At 33.7% G+C, this 12,260-nt stretch overlaps 1 protein-coding gene across 2 annotated transcripts in view; it reads left to right on the top strand.

Moving 5' to 3' along the window:
* VPS13A (vacuolar protein sorting 13 homolog A) overlaps positions 1–12,260 on the top strand; it is a 225,628-nt gene that overhangs the window by 175,568 nt on the left and 37,800 nt on the right. For both annotated transcript variants that reach the window (XM_040620229.1, XM_040620230.1), the window contains exons 54-59: positions 3,091–3,323; positions 6,289–6,442; positions 6,957–7,103; positions 7,306–7,387; positions 8,484–8,553; positions 9,350–9,455. In XM_040620229.1, coding sequence (XP_040476163.1) covers positions 3,091–3,323; positions 6,289–6,442; positions 6,957–7,103; positions 7,306–7,387; positions 8,484–8,553; positions 9,350–9,455 — 792 coding nt within the window. The remainder of the gene's footprint in view (positions 1–3,090; positions 3,324–6,288; positions 6,443–6,956; positions 7,104–7,305; positions 7,388–8,483; positions 8,554–9,349; positions 9,456–12,260) is intronic.

The following is a 12,260-nucleotide window of genomic DNA, read 5'->3' as shown; positions in this document are numbered from 1 at the left end:
GAATATGTTAATCATAGCTACCTTAAAGCCTATCTGATAATTCTAATATCTAGATCTCTTGTGGATACTGCTACATTTTCTCTTTTATTTCTTAGTTTTCACTCACATCTATTCCTTAAATGCATGTTTAATTTTGACTGTGTGCTGGACATAATATATGAAAAGTTTTAGCGACAGTTTAGGCTTTGTATAGTGTCCCTTTTTCTTGAGAAGAAATCGTTCTGCCTTTCTCAGGCAGCTGGTCTAGGGGGAGATTGCCTTAATCTAAAGGGGGATTTTAATGATTTGAATCTAGTCTTTAGTCCTTGTAAGAACCCTGCTACCTAGAGTATAGCCCTTTGGGGGCTCAACTAAAAGCCTAAGCTGTTGACCCCTTCTTTTTGGTATGCCATATATTCCAGTTTTAATCTTTCCATTTCCATGAGACTACACAATATTTTTCTGATTTTCTTAACTTCTCGGTGTGTGCTTCTACTTTTAGAATTGGCAGTTGACTTTTTGAGAAAGCAACTACAAATATGAAATTCACTTGTATTGGCTTTCCTTCTCACTCAGATCTTGGCTTCATTAATCCTCACTGCCTTAGTAGCCTTACTGTCTTTTCAAACACATTATCCTTTTTATATTTTGTCTAGCAAAAGTTCTTGTTTTTAGCAAGAGGGTTGGTCCAAAGACTACCTACTCATCAACTGCTAGAGCAGTAACTCATGGTATATTTTCAAAATTAAACTTGTTAGCATATGGGAGTGTCATGGCATTTTGTGTATTGATTTTGTATGCAGAAAACTCGCTGAATTCTCTAATTAATATTACTTGTTTTTTATTTTTCTGTATGGGCAGTCATGACTCAAATAATGAGAGTTTTGTTTTCTCCTTTTCGGTCCTTTCATCTTTAATTTCTTTTTGCCTTACTGGACTGGCTAGGATCTTTAATATACTATTGAGTGAAAGTGGTGTTTGCGAATATTTTTGCCTTATATCTGATCTTAAATTATATACCTTCAACATTTTGTCTTTAAATATGATCTTTGCCAAAGTTTGGTATTTTCTTGAGAGGACAATTTGATAAGAGGTTTTAAAAAAAAAAACAACTCATCTACTCTTTGTTTGCCAAAGGTTTTATTATGATTGGATATTGAATTTTATAAAATGTTTTCTCCCAAATAGGTGCTATTTTATTTGCATAACATTTTTTTCTTGCAAACATCCATCTTGAATCACTTTGTGTCAGTATTTAATTCCTCATGTAGAATTTCCTTGAGTGACAGTCCTTGTTGATGGTAAAATTTAGTAGTTTTTGTCTTTAGGCAACTTTATTTTCTACTCTCTGAAGGATATTTTTGCTGAGTAAGGAGTTTTGGGTTGAGTGTCATTTTCTCAGCATATGGATATATTTTTCCATTGTCTTCTAGTTTTGCTATTGTGGAGTCCAGTATAGGTTTTTTTTGTCTTTTTATATATTTGAGAAGCCTGCCTATAATTGGCCTAATTTTAATTTTTTAATTCTTGGCTATTAGAATTTATTCAGGAAAAATAATTTTATTTTTATTTAAATAATCATATTTGATCTATTGATTAGTACTTTTGCATATTTATATCATAATAATAAACTTTATAAAGATAAATCTGAAATCCACTTCAAAATATTAGGACTTCAGAATTATTTGGAAATAAATTAGTTGTCTTATTTTTCAATGTAGTTTTAGTGCTATGTATTTTATTTTAGAAAGTCTTATAAATAGCTTAGCTCTTTCTAAGTACTGACTTTATGGTAGCAACTCCACTTTTTAAATTCACTGCATTATAATATGAATGTGTATGATACAATGTGTCCTCCCCGCTCCCTGCCATCTCAGACCCCCAGTGGATGCTCAAAACCACTGATAGTACCAAGCCCTATATAATACCTTTTTTTTTTAAGATTTTATTTATTTATTTATTTGACAGAGACAGCGAGAGAGGGAACACAAGCAAGGGGAGTGGGAGAGGGAGAAGCAGGCTTCCCGCCAAGCAAGGAGCCCGATGTGGGGCTTGATCCCAGGACCCTGGGATCATGACCTGAGCCGAAGGCAGACGCTTAACGGCTGAGCCACCCAGGTGCCCCTACCAAGCCCTATATAAACCATGTTTTTCCTATGCATACATACCTATGATTAAGTTTAATTTGTAAATTAGGCACAGTGAGAGATTAAAAACAAAAACTAATAATAAAAGGGAACAATTATTTACTGTAATAAAAGTCCTATGAATGTGCTCTCTCTCTCAAAACATTTTGTACTCACCCTTCTTTTGATGATGATGTGAGATGATAAAATGCATACGTGGTGAGATGAAGTGAGATGAAAGTTGTAGACACTGGGATGTAGAATTGGACTACTATTGACCTTCTGACCATATGTCAGAAGGAGGATCATCTGCTTCTGGAACGTGGTTGACCAAAAGTAGCTGAAACTATGGAATGCAAAACCATGGAGAAGGGGGACTACTGTATATTAAAATTTCCTATTGATCAGAATATTCACTAGAATATTGACCAAAAATTCATGGCTATTATTAGAATTTGCTATTGTCATTGAACTTCAAGACCCTGATATTAACACAGTGCTTATAAATAAGGGCTTCCTGCAGAATTAACCATGTGGTGAATATCTGTGCTTTACAGAGCATGCAACTGAAGTGTCAGATATCTTTTATCCTATTTAATTCAGCTCTGTAAGGAAATATAAATTTCTGACTGAACAACTTTTAATATATAACACATTGGTTAGTCTTAGACTAAAGCAGAGAAAATAATAGTTTGTGTTACTGATTAGCCTACAAAAGACGAGTTAGATTTTATTAAGATGTAGAAAGAACAATAACAATTGACCTGTCTTTCTGATTAATAACTGCATAATAAAAATGGCAGAAACTAACATCAACTGATTTTAATTATGTAAATTTCTGAATGTTATACAAATATTAATTCATTTAGTTTGTCCAACCCTTTGAAGGACTTACCATTATAATTTTCATTTTCAAATGTGGATTATAGATTTCCTGTTGGTTAATAAGACTCTAATTTTTTATTTTTTGATGGTTTTGTTTTAGGATATGATGACACCTATAAATTTGGGGAAAAAGACCATTTATTTAGTTTCATTCTTTGAAGGCTTGCAGCGCATTATTTTATTCACTGAAGATCCAAGGGTATTTAAAGTAACATATGAAAGTGAGAAAGCAGAGTTAGCGGAGCAAGAAATTGTGTTGGCCTTACAAGATGTTGGAATTTCTCTCGTCAACAATTACACAAAGCAAGAAGTAGCCTATATTGGCATTACAAGGTTAGATACATTTAAATTTAAATGATTAGTTCTTAATCATTAAGAACGGTGATAATAAAATCTAAAATAATGTAGTTTAAATTTTGTGTTTTGACTATTATACTAAGGTAATGCTGATTTAAAAATGCTTTTGACATTTTTTTTTGCCTTTTGAGATAAAGATATGTCAAAAATCAAATTTATAAATCCTGTCTTATGTTGATTCTCTCAGCTTTCAAAAAAGATTTGTTCAGCTTATCAGAAGTATACTTTATTTAACATGTCGTAAGGAAATATTTAATTTTCTATTACTACCACCACAGTATAGGATACAGTGTAGATGCTCCATATATAGTTGTTGGAGGAATAAAGCCAATACATTCTTTAATTTGAGCTTGACGCTCTTAAGATACAATAAGGTAATATGGAATATATCATTCCCTCGTGTAAGTCATCACCAGTAAAACTCTTTTCTTTATGCCTTTAATATTCCTATTCATAAATGCTTAAGGTAAAATTAATTTGTATATATTAGTGCCTAATTTGAGAGCATTTCTAGATTCCAGTTTGTATAACCAGGATAATATAGTTTTAACCCTTGAGTTTAAGCTGTCAAACATATATGTTAAAGGTATGTAGTATAGGTTTAAATTTGTTTTCTATATAAATTCATCTAGAAATGCCCTTGATTTTTCATTGAATGAAATCCATGCCATTTAAAAAGGAATATTAAAAACTATTTTCTTACAAATTTTTATTCTCAAGAAATGTGTTTCTTATTTGCTAAGTGCTATGCTAAATGATGTGAGTGCAAAGAGGAATAATACACACTTCCTGGCTCTCTGTTTATTAAGTGAATATAAATTTTAGAGGGAATTAATAAATAGAATACTTAACATATGTAAGCGGAGTAATTTTAGAATGTGGTTGGATGTTTTTATTCTGTATGTAAGTCTTTCAGCAATTTTTCAGTAATGAGATTTGTTTCATCCCGTTAGATTACTATTTCACACTTTGTCTCATTTTAAACCCGCATTTTCTCTCACACCTCACTGCCTTGTATCCCATTTCAGTGAGAAAATGGAAGCAGTCAAAAGGGAATTTCCAAAGACCCACTCCCCCAAATCACAACTTTCTACCTATGAGCATTTTTTACCTACATACTGTGCCAGCATCTTCTCCACAGTTATAGATACATGTGCTCCTATTTAAAAATATTTTTCAACTTCGCATTCTGTTCCATTTCCTCTTGCCTTCTTGAGACATTGATCCCACAATTCTCTTCTTTCTCTCTCCTACATCAGTAATTTTTGGCTCTCTTTTGGGTTATGCCCATCAGTATTATTTATCTCAACTGAAAAAAAAATTCTCTTGAGCCTACTTTCCCTGCTACCCATATGCCCACTTTTTAGCTTCCCTTTTTAGCCAAACTCCTCAAAAGTGTTACCAATTACAGAAGGGCTTAATATACTTAGTATATCCAATTATTTTACCCATTCTTTCTTTAACCATCCCCACCAGGATTTTGCTGTCAACACACCATGACGTTGGTCTTGTCAAGATCACCAGAGACCAGCCCTCATGTTGCTTAAGTTTATAACATTGAACACAGATCCCTTCTTGATAGTTTTTCTTTACCTTGACTTTCAGGATACCTCACCATCTTGGTTTTTCTTTCTATCTCAGAACTCTCCATTTCACGTGTTGGTTCCTTGTCTTCATCTCAACTGCTTAATATTGGATGCCCTGGGGCCCTCAGACATGAGTCCTCTTCTCTGTTTCAAATACCACATATATGCCAAAAAATTTAGCAATGTTTCTTTAACCAGAACTTTGTCCCCAACTCCACACTTGTATATCTACCATCTATGCAAAATATCTACTCTTATATCTAAGAGACTTAAACTTCATATTAATTAGGAATTGAACTAATTCCTTATGTCCTTCTTCAAAACCTGCTTCCCCATTGGAGTTAATGACAGCGTCCTCCTTCTGGTTGCTCAGGTGAAAAGCTTTGGAATTATCTTTGATTCCTCTCTTTATCTCACACCCCACATCTAATCCATCTAGAAGTTCTCTGCTGACCCTGCCTTCAAGATAGAAACAGGGTCTGACCATTTTTTACTGCCTCACTGTTCTACCCTAGGCAGAGCCATCACCATTTTTCTCCTGGCTTACTCCATTAAACTTAACAAGTTTTCCTGCTTCTGACCTTCACCCCCACCCCTTCCCCTCTATCCCAGCACACAGGGTATTCTTTACAAAGCTTGAGTCAGATCACACTGATGATCTCATCATCTTTCAGTGATTCCTCATTTCACAATAAAACGCAAAGTCTTTACAGTATTCTATAAGGCTTTACATTATCTGGCTTCCCACTATCTGTCTTCATCTTGTACTCTTAGTATGTTCCAGGCATGCCTGCCTCCTTGCTCTTCTTTGTACACTACAGGCAGGCTCTGCTTTTGAGTCTTTGTTCTAGCTTGTCTTTGTCCCAGAAATGCTTTTCTCTTATTGTCTGCTGGGTAGCTCCCTTATCTCCTGAGGTTGCTGAAGTCTCATCTTCTCAGTGACACCCTGGCTGACCACTCTATTTTAATACTGCAAGCCCCATCACTTGGCATATCTCAGTATTCCAGATCTACCTCACCCTGTCTTACTTTTTCTCTTTTCAAAACCATTTTCACCTCTTAGTCTATAAAATATACAAATTATTATATTTACTATTTATGGTCTGTCACTCAGCTAAAATAAAGCTCTAGGATGGTGAAGATGTTTACTGATAATATCCCTACCACCTAAAATAGTGTCTGAGTAAAAGTCTAAGTATTGATTGAATGAATTCATATTTTTAAATCTGTAGTATGCTTGCATGTGACTGAGGATATGGTAAAATTTTACTGAAGGTTTTGCAATTCATGTAATAAACCAGGTAAAATGAAAATGTTTATAAATTAGCACCATGATTTTTGCTTTCATTTGTAAGTTCTGATGTGGTTTGGGAGACAAAGCCCAAGAAGAAGGCAAGATGGAAGCCAATGAGTGTAAAGCACACTGAGAAGTTAGAGAAAGAATTTAAGGAATATACTGAATCTTCACCTTCAGAAGATAAGGTTATTGAATTGGACACTAACGTTCCGGTAATATTTTTAAGTACTGATGTGAAATTTTAATTTTTGCCTGTTGTAATTAGATGAATCACTAGTGAACTTTTAAGGAAAGTCTGGTTTCCTTACAAAACAATGATTCTATCATATATACTTTATATAAAATACTTTAAAGGGATAGTTGTCTGTATTAGTAACTCAGACTTTCTCTTAAGAAGCTAATGATCTACTCCTTAGTTAACAAGAAGTCAATATGTTGTTTTACTTATTTTACTTTTAAAATTATTTTTTCTTTTATCACTTTATTTTCTTTTAGTAAATTAATATAAAAAGTTATACAACTAAGCTATAAAGATTATATGAACATTTTTGTGAGTTGTATTGGAAAGATCCGGTCTAAACCCAGTCAAATTGTAAAGATCCAGTCTAATCAGCTATTTAGCCTACTGTTTTAATTAACATTATCTTTGAAGTTTTAGATACAAATTTCTAATTTTAAACAATTATGAATACAGAGAAAGTCAATGTTTTGGGGTGTATTTTTCAGGTTCGCTTCACACCTAGTGGTACTAACATGAAAATTCTGCAGCCACATGTAATAGCTATAAGAAGAAATTATCTTCCAGCATTAAAAGTAGAATATAGCACATCCGCGCATCAGTCAGCATTTAGAATTCAAGTTTACAGAATACAGGTGAGTCTGAAAAGATTGTCAAATTGTATTCATAAGGAACATAGCAATAAACCAAATGTATTCCCGTGGTCTCTCTTACCTAGTACTTCAATTTCAGTGTTGAACTAGACTGCTTGATTCCTTCTACTTATTAAATCCTGTTATTCTAGTAGGGTTCTGTAATTAACATATTAATATACTGACCTGTTTTTTATTTTCTTAGATCCAAAACCAGATACATGGTGCTATATTTCCATTTGTGTTTTATCCAATTAAACCTCCCAAGTCGGTCACCATGGATTCAGGTTTGTTTGTATTTTTAGATTGCCATAAAAATGTTTGTATTGGCTGTATGGTTTACTTTACGATAAAAACACGAAATGAAACCATTCTCAAGTTTAGTTTCAGTGGGATCATTAGAAAATTGAACCGCTTGTAAAGAACAAGTACTCAACTAAGATCAACAACACATTGACTGAATTCTAAGGAAAAGATAGAGAAACAAACTGAGGGCTTCAGAGGGGAGGGGGGTATTGGAATGGGATAGGCTGGTGATGCGTAGTAAGGAGGGCATGTATTGCATGGTGCACTGGGTGTTATATGCAACTAATGAATCATGGAACTTTACATCAAAAATTAGGGAAGTACTATATGGTGACTAACATAATATAATAAAAAATATTATTAAAAAATGCACAGAAAAATTATTATAATAAAAAAGGTTTCGGCAAGACAAGATACAAAAAAAATTTTATATTTAAATTTTTAGAAATATTATTGATTTGTAAATCCCTGATTTAAAAGCCACTAGGACCTTTGAATAAATTGTGAAGAAAATCAAATTCAGAGTAGTTTCTAACCATGGAAAATGTCCCGTATTCTCCAGATGAGTGTAGTGACAAGTCTGTTCTTCCATCCTCTGCTTCCCCTTGAGATTCCTTCTTTCTTTGCTATCCCTCTTCCCTTTTCTCTTTTCTCCCTCCTCCCCTTGCGTCCCGCCCCCACCTCCACACCACTGGCTCTGAACTATCTAAGGCAGTATTGATCATCTGCTTGGAAGCTTTTGACCATTGTATATGCCCAAGACCCTCTACCTGGAAGTCCAGGACAAGCCCCTGAAATCTGTGTTTCACAGTTTCCCTGGTGATTCTAGTGCATACTTCTATTTTAAAATCACTAATTTAAAGGATTAGTTATCCTTAAAGTGAATATAGATAATTAAAAAAAATCCTGGGGTCTGAAATTAAGACTGTAATCAATCTTGCAAATAGTAATTTTAATTGATACTCATGGTTAAGTAAATCATTTAGTTCTCCATTATAATGTGTGTTAAATCGCAAGAAAATGCTTATCTTTTGCTTAAAGCATCAGGGGATTAATCATATTTATTAACTTTTGTAGCTCCAAAGCCCTTTACAGATGTCAGTATTGTCATGAGATCTGCAGGGCATTCCCAGATATCACGTATTAAGTAAGTGTCTTAATATCTTTCTGTGTGTTTATTTAATGTTTTGATTTGAATATGTGGATTAATTATACTCTTTAAAAAATCAATTTTAGGTGAGTCAAAGGTTTAAGTGCAAAATATTAAATTATGAAGATCATTAGGAAAATCTATTTTATAATCTTGACGAGTCAGAAGGCTCTGAATGAAATGTACTTATATTTATTTTCTCATTTACGTTTTCTATAATTACTGCATATTGTTTTAGAAATAAGAAAAAAAATACTTTAAAATTCTTATACCACCCAGTCTAAGAAATAGAATATTGACAGAATCATCCATTGATATATTACTCCCCTATTTCTTGTTTTCTCCACGCTATCAACCGTAATAAACACTAACTTCATCCCTTACGTTTTAAAATAGTTTTATTGTACATATGTATCTGCTTCTTGTTTTCCTTTTTTTTCCTAATTTTTTTTTTTTTTGTTAAACTCAACATATACTTACTGGATTTTTTCATTCAGCTTTTTACTAAAATTTATTATTTTTGCTGTGTGTAGCTTGAGTTTATTATCACTGATGTATAATATTCTGCTGTATGACTGTATACTACAGTTTACTTACCAGTTTTCTCTTCAGAGGCATTTTCACCTTTTGAGTTTATTGCTATTAGGAACAATGTTGCCATGATATTTTTATTTGTTCATCTAGAAAATCCTAAATTTCAACATTCTAATAGTTATCTAATGCTTTTTTCTTATCTGTTTTTCTTAATGCACTTAATCGATAGCTTTTAAATGTTTTCTACTTTGTATTATAGATATTTCAAGGTGTTGATCCAAGAAATGGACCTCAGGTTAGATCTTGGGTTTGTCTATGCTTTAGCAGAACTCATGACAGAAGCCGAAGTGACTGAAAAAACCGAGGTAAGATTTAGAATGATAGCACTGACAGGAAGGGTCAGGGAGCAAGGGGGACTAAAAAAAATTATACATTTTTAAAGGTATTAAAATGGTTTTGATCCCCTTAAAAATAAAATTTCAAAATTTTTCTTATTTTGGTTTGTTCATTGCAAGTGTACAGAAATATAATTGATTTTTTATATTGATGTATTCTGCAACCTTACTGAACTCATTTATTAGCTCTAATAGTTTTATAGATTCTATATATAAGATCATGCCATCTGAAAATAGTTTTACTTCTTCCTTTCTGATCTACTCTGGATGACTTGTTTCTTCTTGCCTAATTACCCTGCTAGAATCTTTAGTACAGCAGTGAAACATTGAATAGAAGTGCCAAGAACAGACATCCTTGCCTTGTTTCTGATCTAAAGGGAAAGCTTTCAGTCTTTTACCATTAATTATGATATCAACAGTAGATTTTTTGTAGATAACGTACATTAAGTTGAGGTCTCTAATATTCCCAGTTTGTTGAGTGTTTTTTATCATGAAAGTATGTCGAATTTTGTCAAATGCTTTTTCTGCATCTGTTGGGATGGTCATGTGGTTTTTGTTCTGTTGATTTTATTACATTGGATGTTAAAACAGCCCACTTGGTCATGTGTATAATTTTTTTCATATTTTACTGGATTTGGGTTAGTATTTTGTTCAGGATCTTTGTGTTCATATTCATGGGATATTGGTCTGTTATTATAGGGCGAGCACTATATTTTTTATACATATATACAGTTGCTCTTTAAATTAGTTAAGAGAAGAAAAGGAAAAGATTATGTATTTATACCATTTTACATAATTGTCTTTTCCAGTTCATTTTCTTCCGTTTTTTTTTTTTCTTTTTTCATTTGGATTTTAATTACCATTTGGGGTCACTTGCTTTCAGCCTGAGGAACTTCCGTTAGTATTTCTTGTATGACACACCTGTGAGCAATAAATTTCTCTGTTTTTGAGTTTTTGTTTGTCTGAAAAAGTCTTCATGTCCCTTCATTTTGAAAGGAAACTATACTGGATATATGGGATTCTTGGTTGGCAGTTTTTTTTCTTGAGTACTTTGAGTATGTTATGCCACTCTCTTCTTGCCTCCTTTCTGCTAAGAAGTCAACTATTCATCTTTATTTTAGAAGATTTATTTATTAGAGAGCGCATGTGCAGGTTGGGGAGGTGTGGAGGGAGAGAGAAAGTCAAGCATACTCTGCCCTGAATGCAGAGCCTGACATAGGGCTCTGTGTCAGGACCCTCTGATCACAGTCTGAGCCAAAACCGAGAGAGGGACGCTTAACCAACTGTGTCCCCCGGGCATCCAAACTATTAATCTTATCAGAGTCCTCTTGTAGGTAATAAGTTGCTTTTCTTGTTTTTAAAATTTTCTCCTTGTCTTTGACTTTCAGCAGTTTTACTGTTGTGTGTCTGTTGTGAACCTCTTTCCATTTGTATGCTAGGAGTTCATTTAACTTCCTGGATATGTTGCTTATTGTTTTTCATTGAATTTAGAAAGCGTTCAGCTATTTTTCTTCACATATTTTTCTCTCTTTTCTCCTTCTGATACTCGTATATTGTGTATGTTAGTATGCTTAATGATGTACCACATTTCTCTGAGACTGTTGATTTTTCTTCACTCTTTTTCCTCTGTTCTTCAGATTGCATAATCTTTAACACTTTATCTTCAAGTTCATGATGAAACAATGCGTTTAATTTAGCTATAATGATCTTCTGTCAGCTCAAATACACTGTTAGGTCCTTCTAGTGAATCTTACATTTCTGTTACAGAAATGTACAGTTTTCAATTCCAGAATTTCTAATAGGTTTTTAATATATAATTTTTCTCCCTCTGTGTATATTATTCTGTTTGATAAGACATGGTCATCATAATTTCTTTTATTTTTCTAAATATGATTTTCTTTAGTTATTTTTTTTTTAGGATTTTATTTATTTATTTGATAGAGAACATGAGAGAACACAAGCAGGGGGAGCAGCAGAGGGAGAGGGAGAGGCCAGGTCCCTGCTGAGCAGGGAGCCCCATGCCAGGCTCAATCCCAGACCCTGGGATCATGACCTGAGCTGAAGGCAGATGCTTAACCACCTCAGCCACCCAGGCCCCCAGGTTTTCTTTAGTTCTTTGAACATATTTACAGTGGTTACTTGGAAGTATTTTTCTTTTAATCCAGTCTAGTCACATCTCACATTCAGTTTCTTTTGCCTAGTTTTTTCCCAGTGTATGAGTCATACATTCCTATGTCTTTGCATATATCATAATTTTTGGTTGGGAATTAGACATTTTAGATGATACATTATAAAAACTGGCTACTAGTCCCTCTCTCCCCAAAGCTTATTGTTATTAGCTTATTTGTTCATTCTGTGACTGGTTAGTTAGATTTTTTTTTATTGAAGTCTATCCTACCCATACCCCTGACTTTTCCTGCATTGTTCAGCTTTTCGTGTTGCTCCTCAGAGAGGTGAAGATCTGGGATACCCACCCTTTCCGTGGAATAACTGGTTTTGGGGCCGGCCCTCTTCTTATCTTTTCACAACTACACCTAACTATTGAGCTCCACTAATTGCGGGCTGATTGCTTTATTTTTTTTTTCCACAGTACCTTAGGCCATAAATTGTTCTGCAAACTAATAAAACTTGGGCTTTTTTTTTTTTTTTTTTGAAGGAATTGATCGGAGATCAGTGTTTGATATTTGTTCTGACCCCAGGGGGACCCCTTTAAACTGTTTCCCCATTTCACTCCTGAAAACTAAGAGGCCTACAGTTTAGCCTGCATCTCCACTG

This window comes from Ursus maritimus, unplaced genomic scaffold (genome assembly GCF_017311325.1).
Source record: "Ursus maritimus isolate PB19 unplaced genomic scaffold, ASM1731132v1 scaffold_34, whole genome shotgun sequence".
NCBI lineage: Eukaryota > Metazoa > Chordata > Mammalia > Carnivora > Ursidae > Ursus > Ursus maritimus.
Note: the sequence above shows the minus strand (reverse complement) of the source record. Positions and strands in the feature narration are given on the sequence as shown.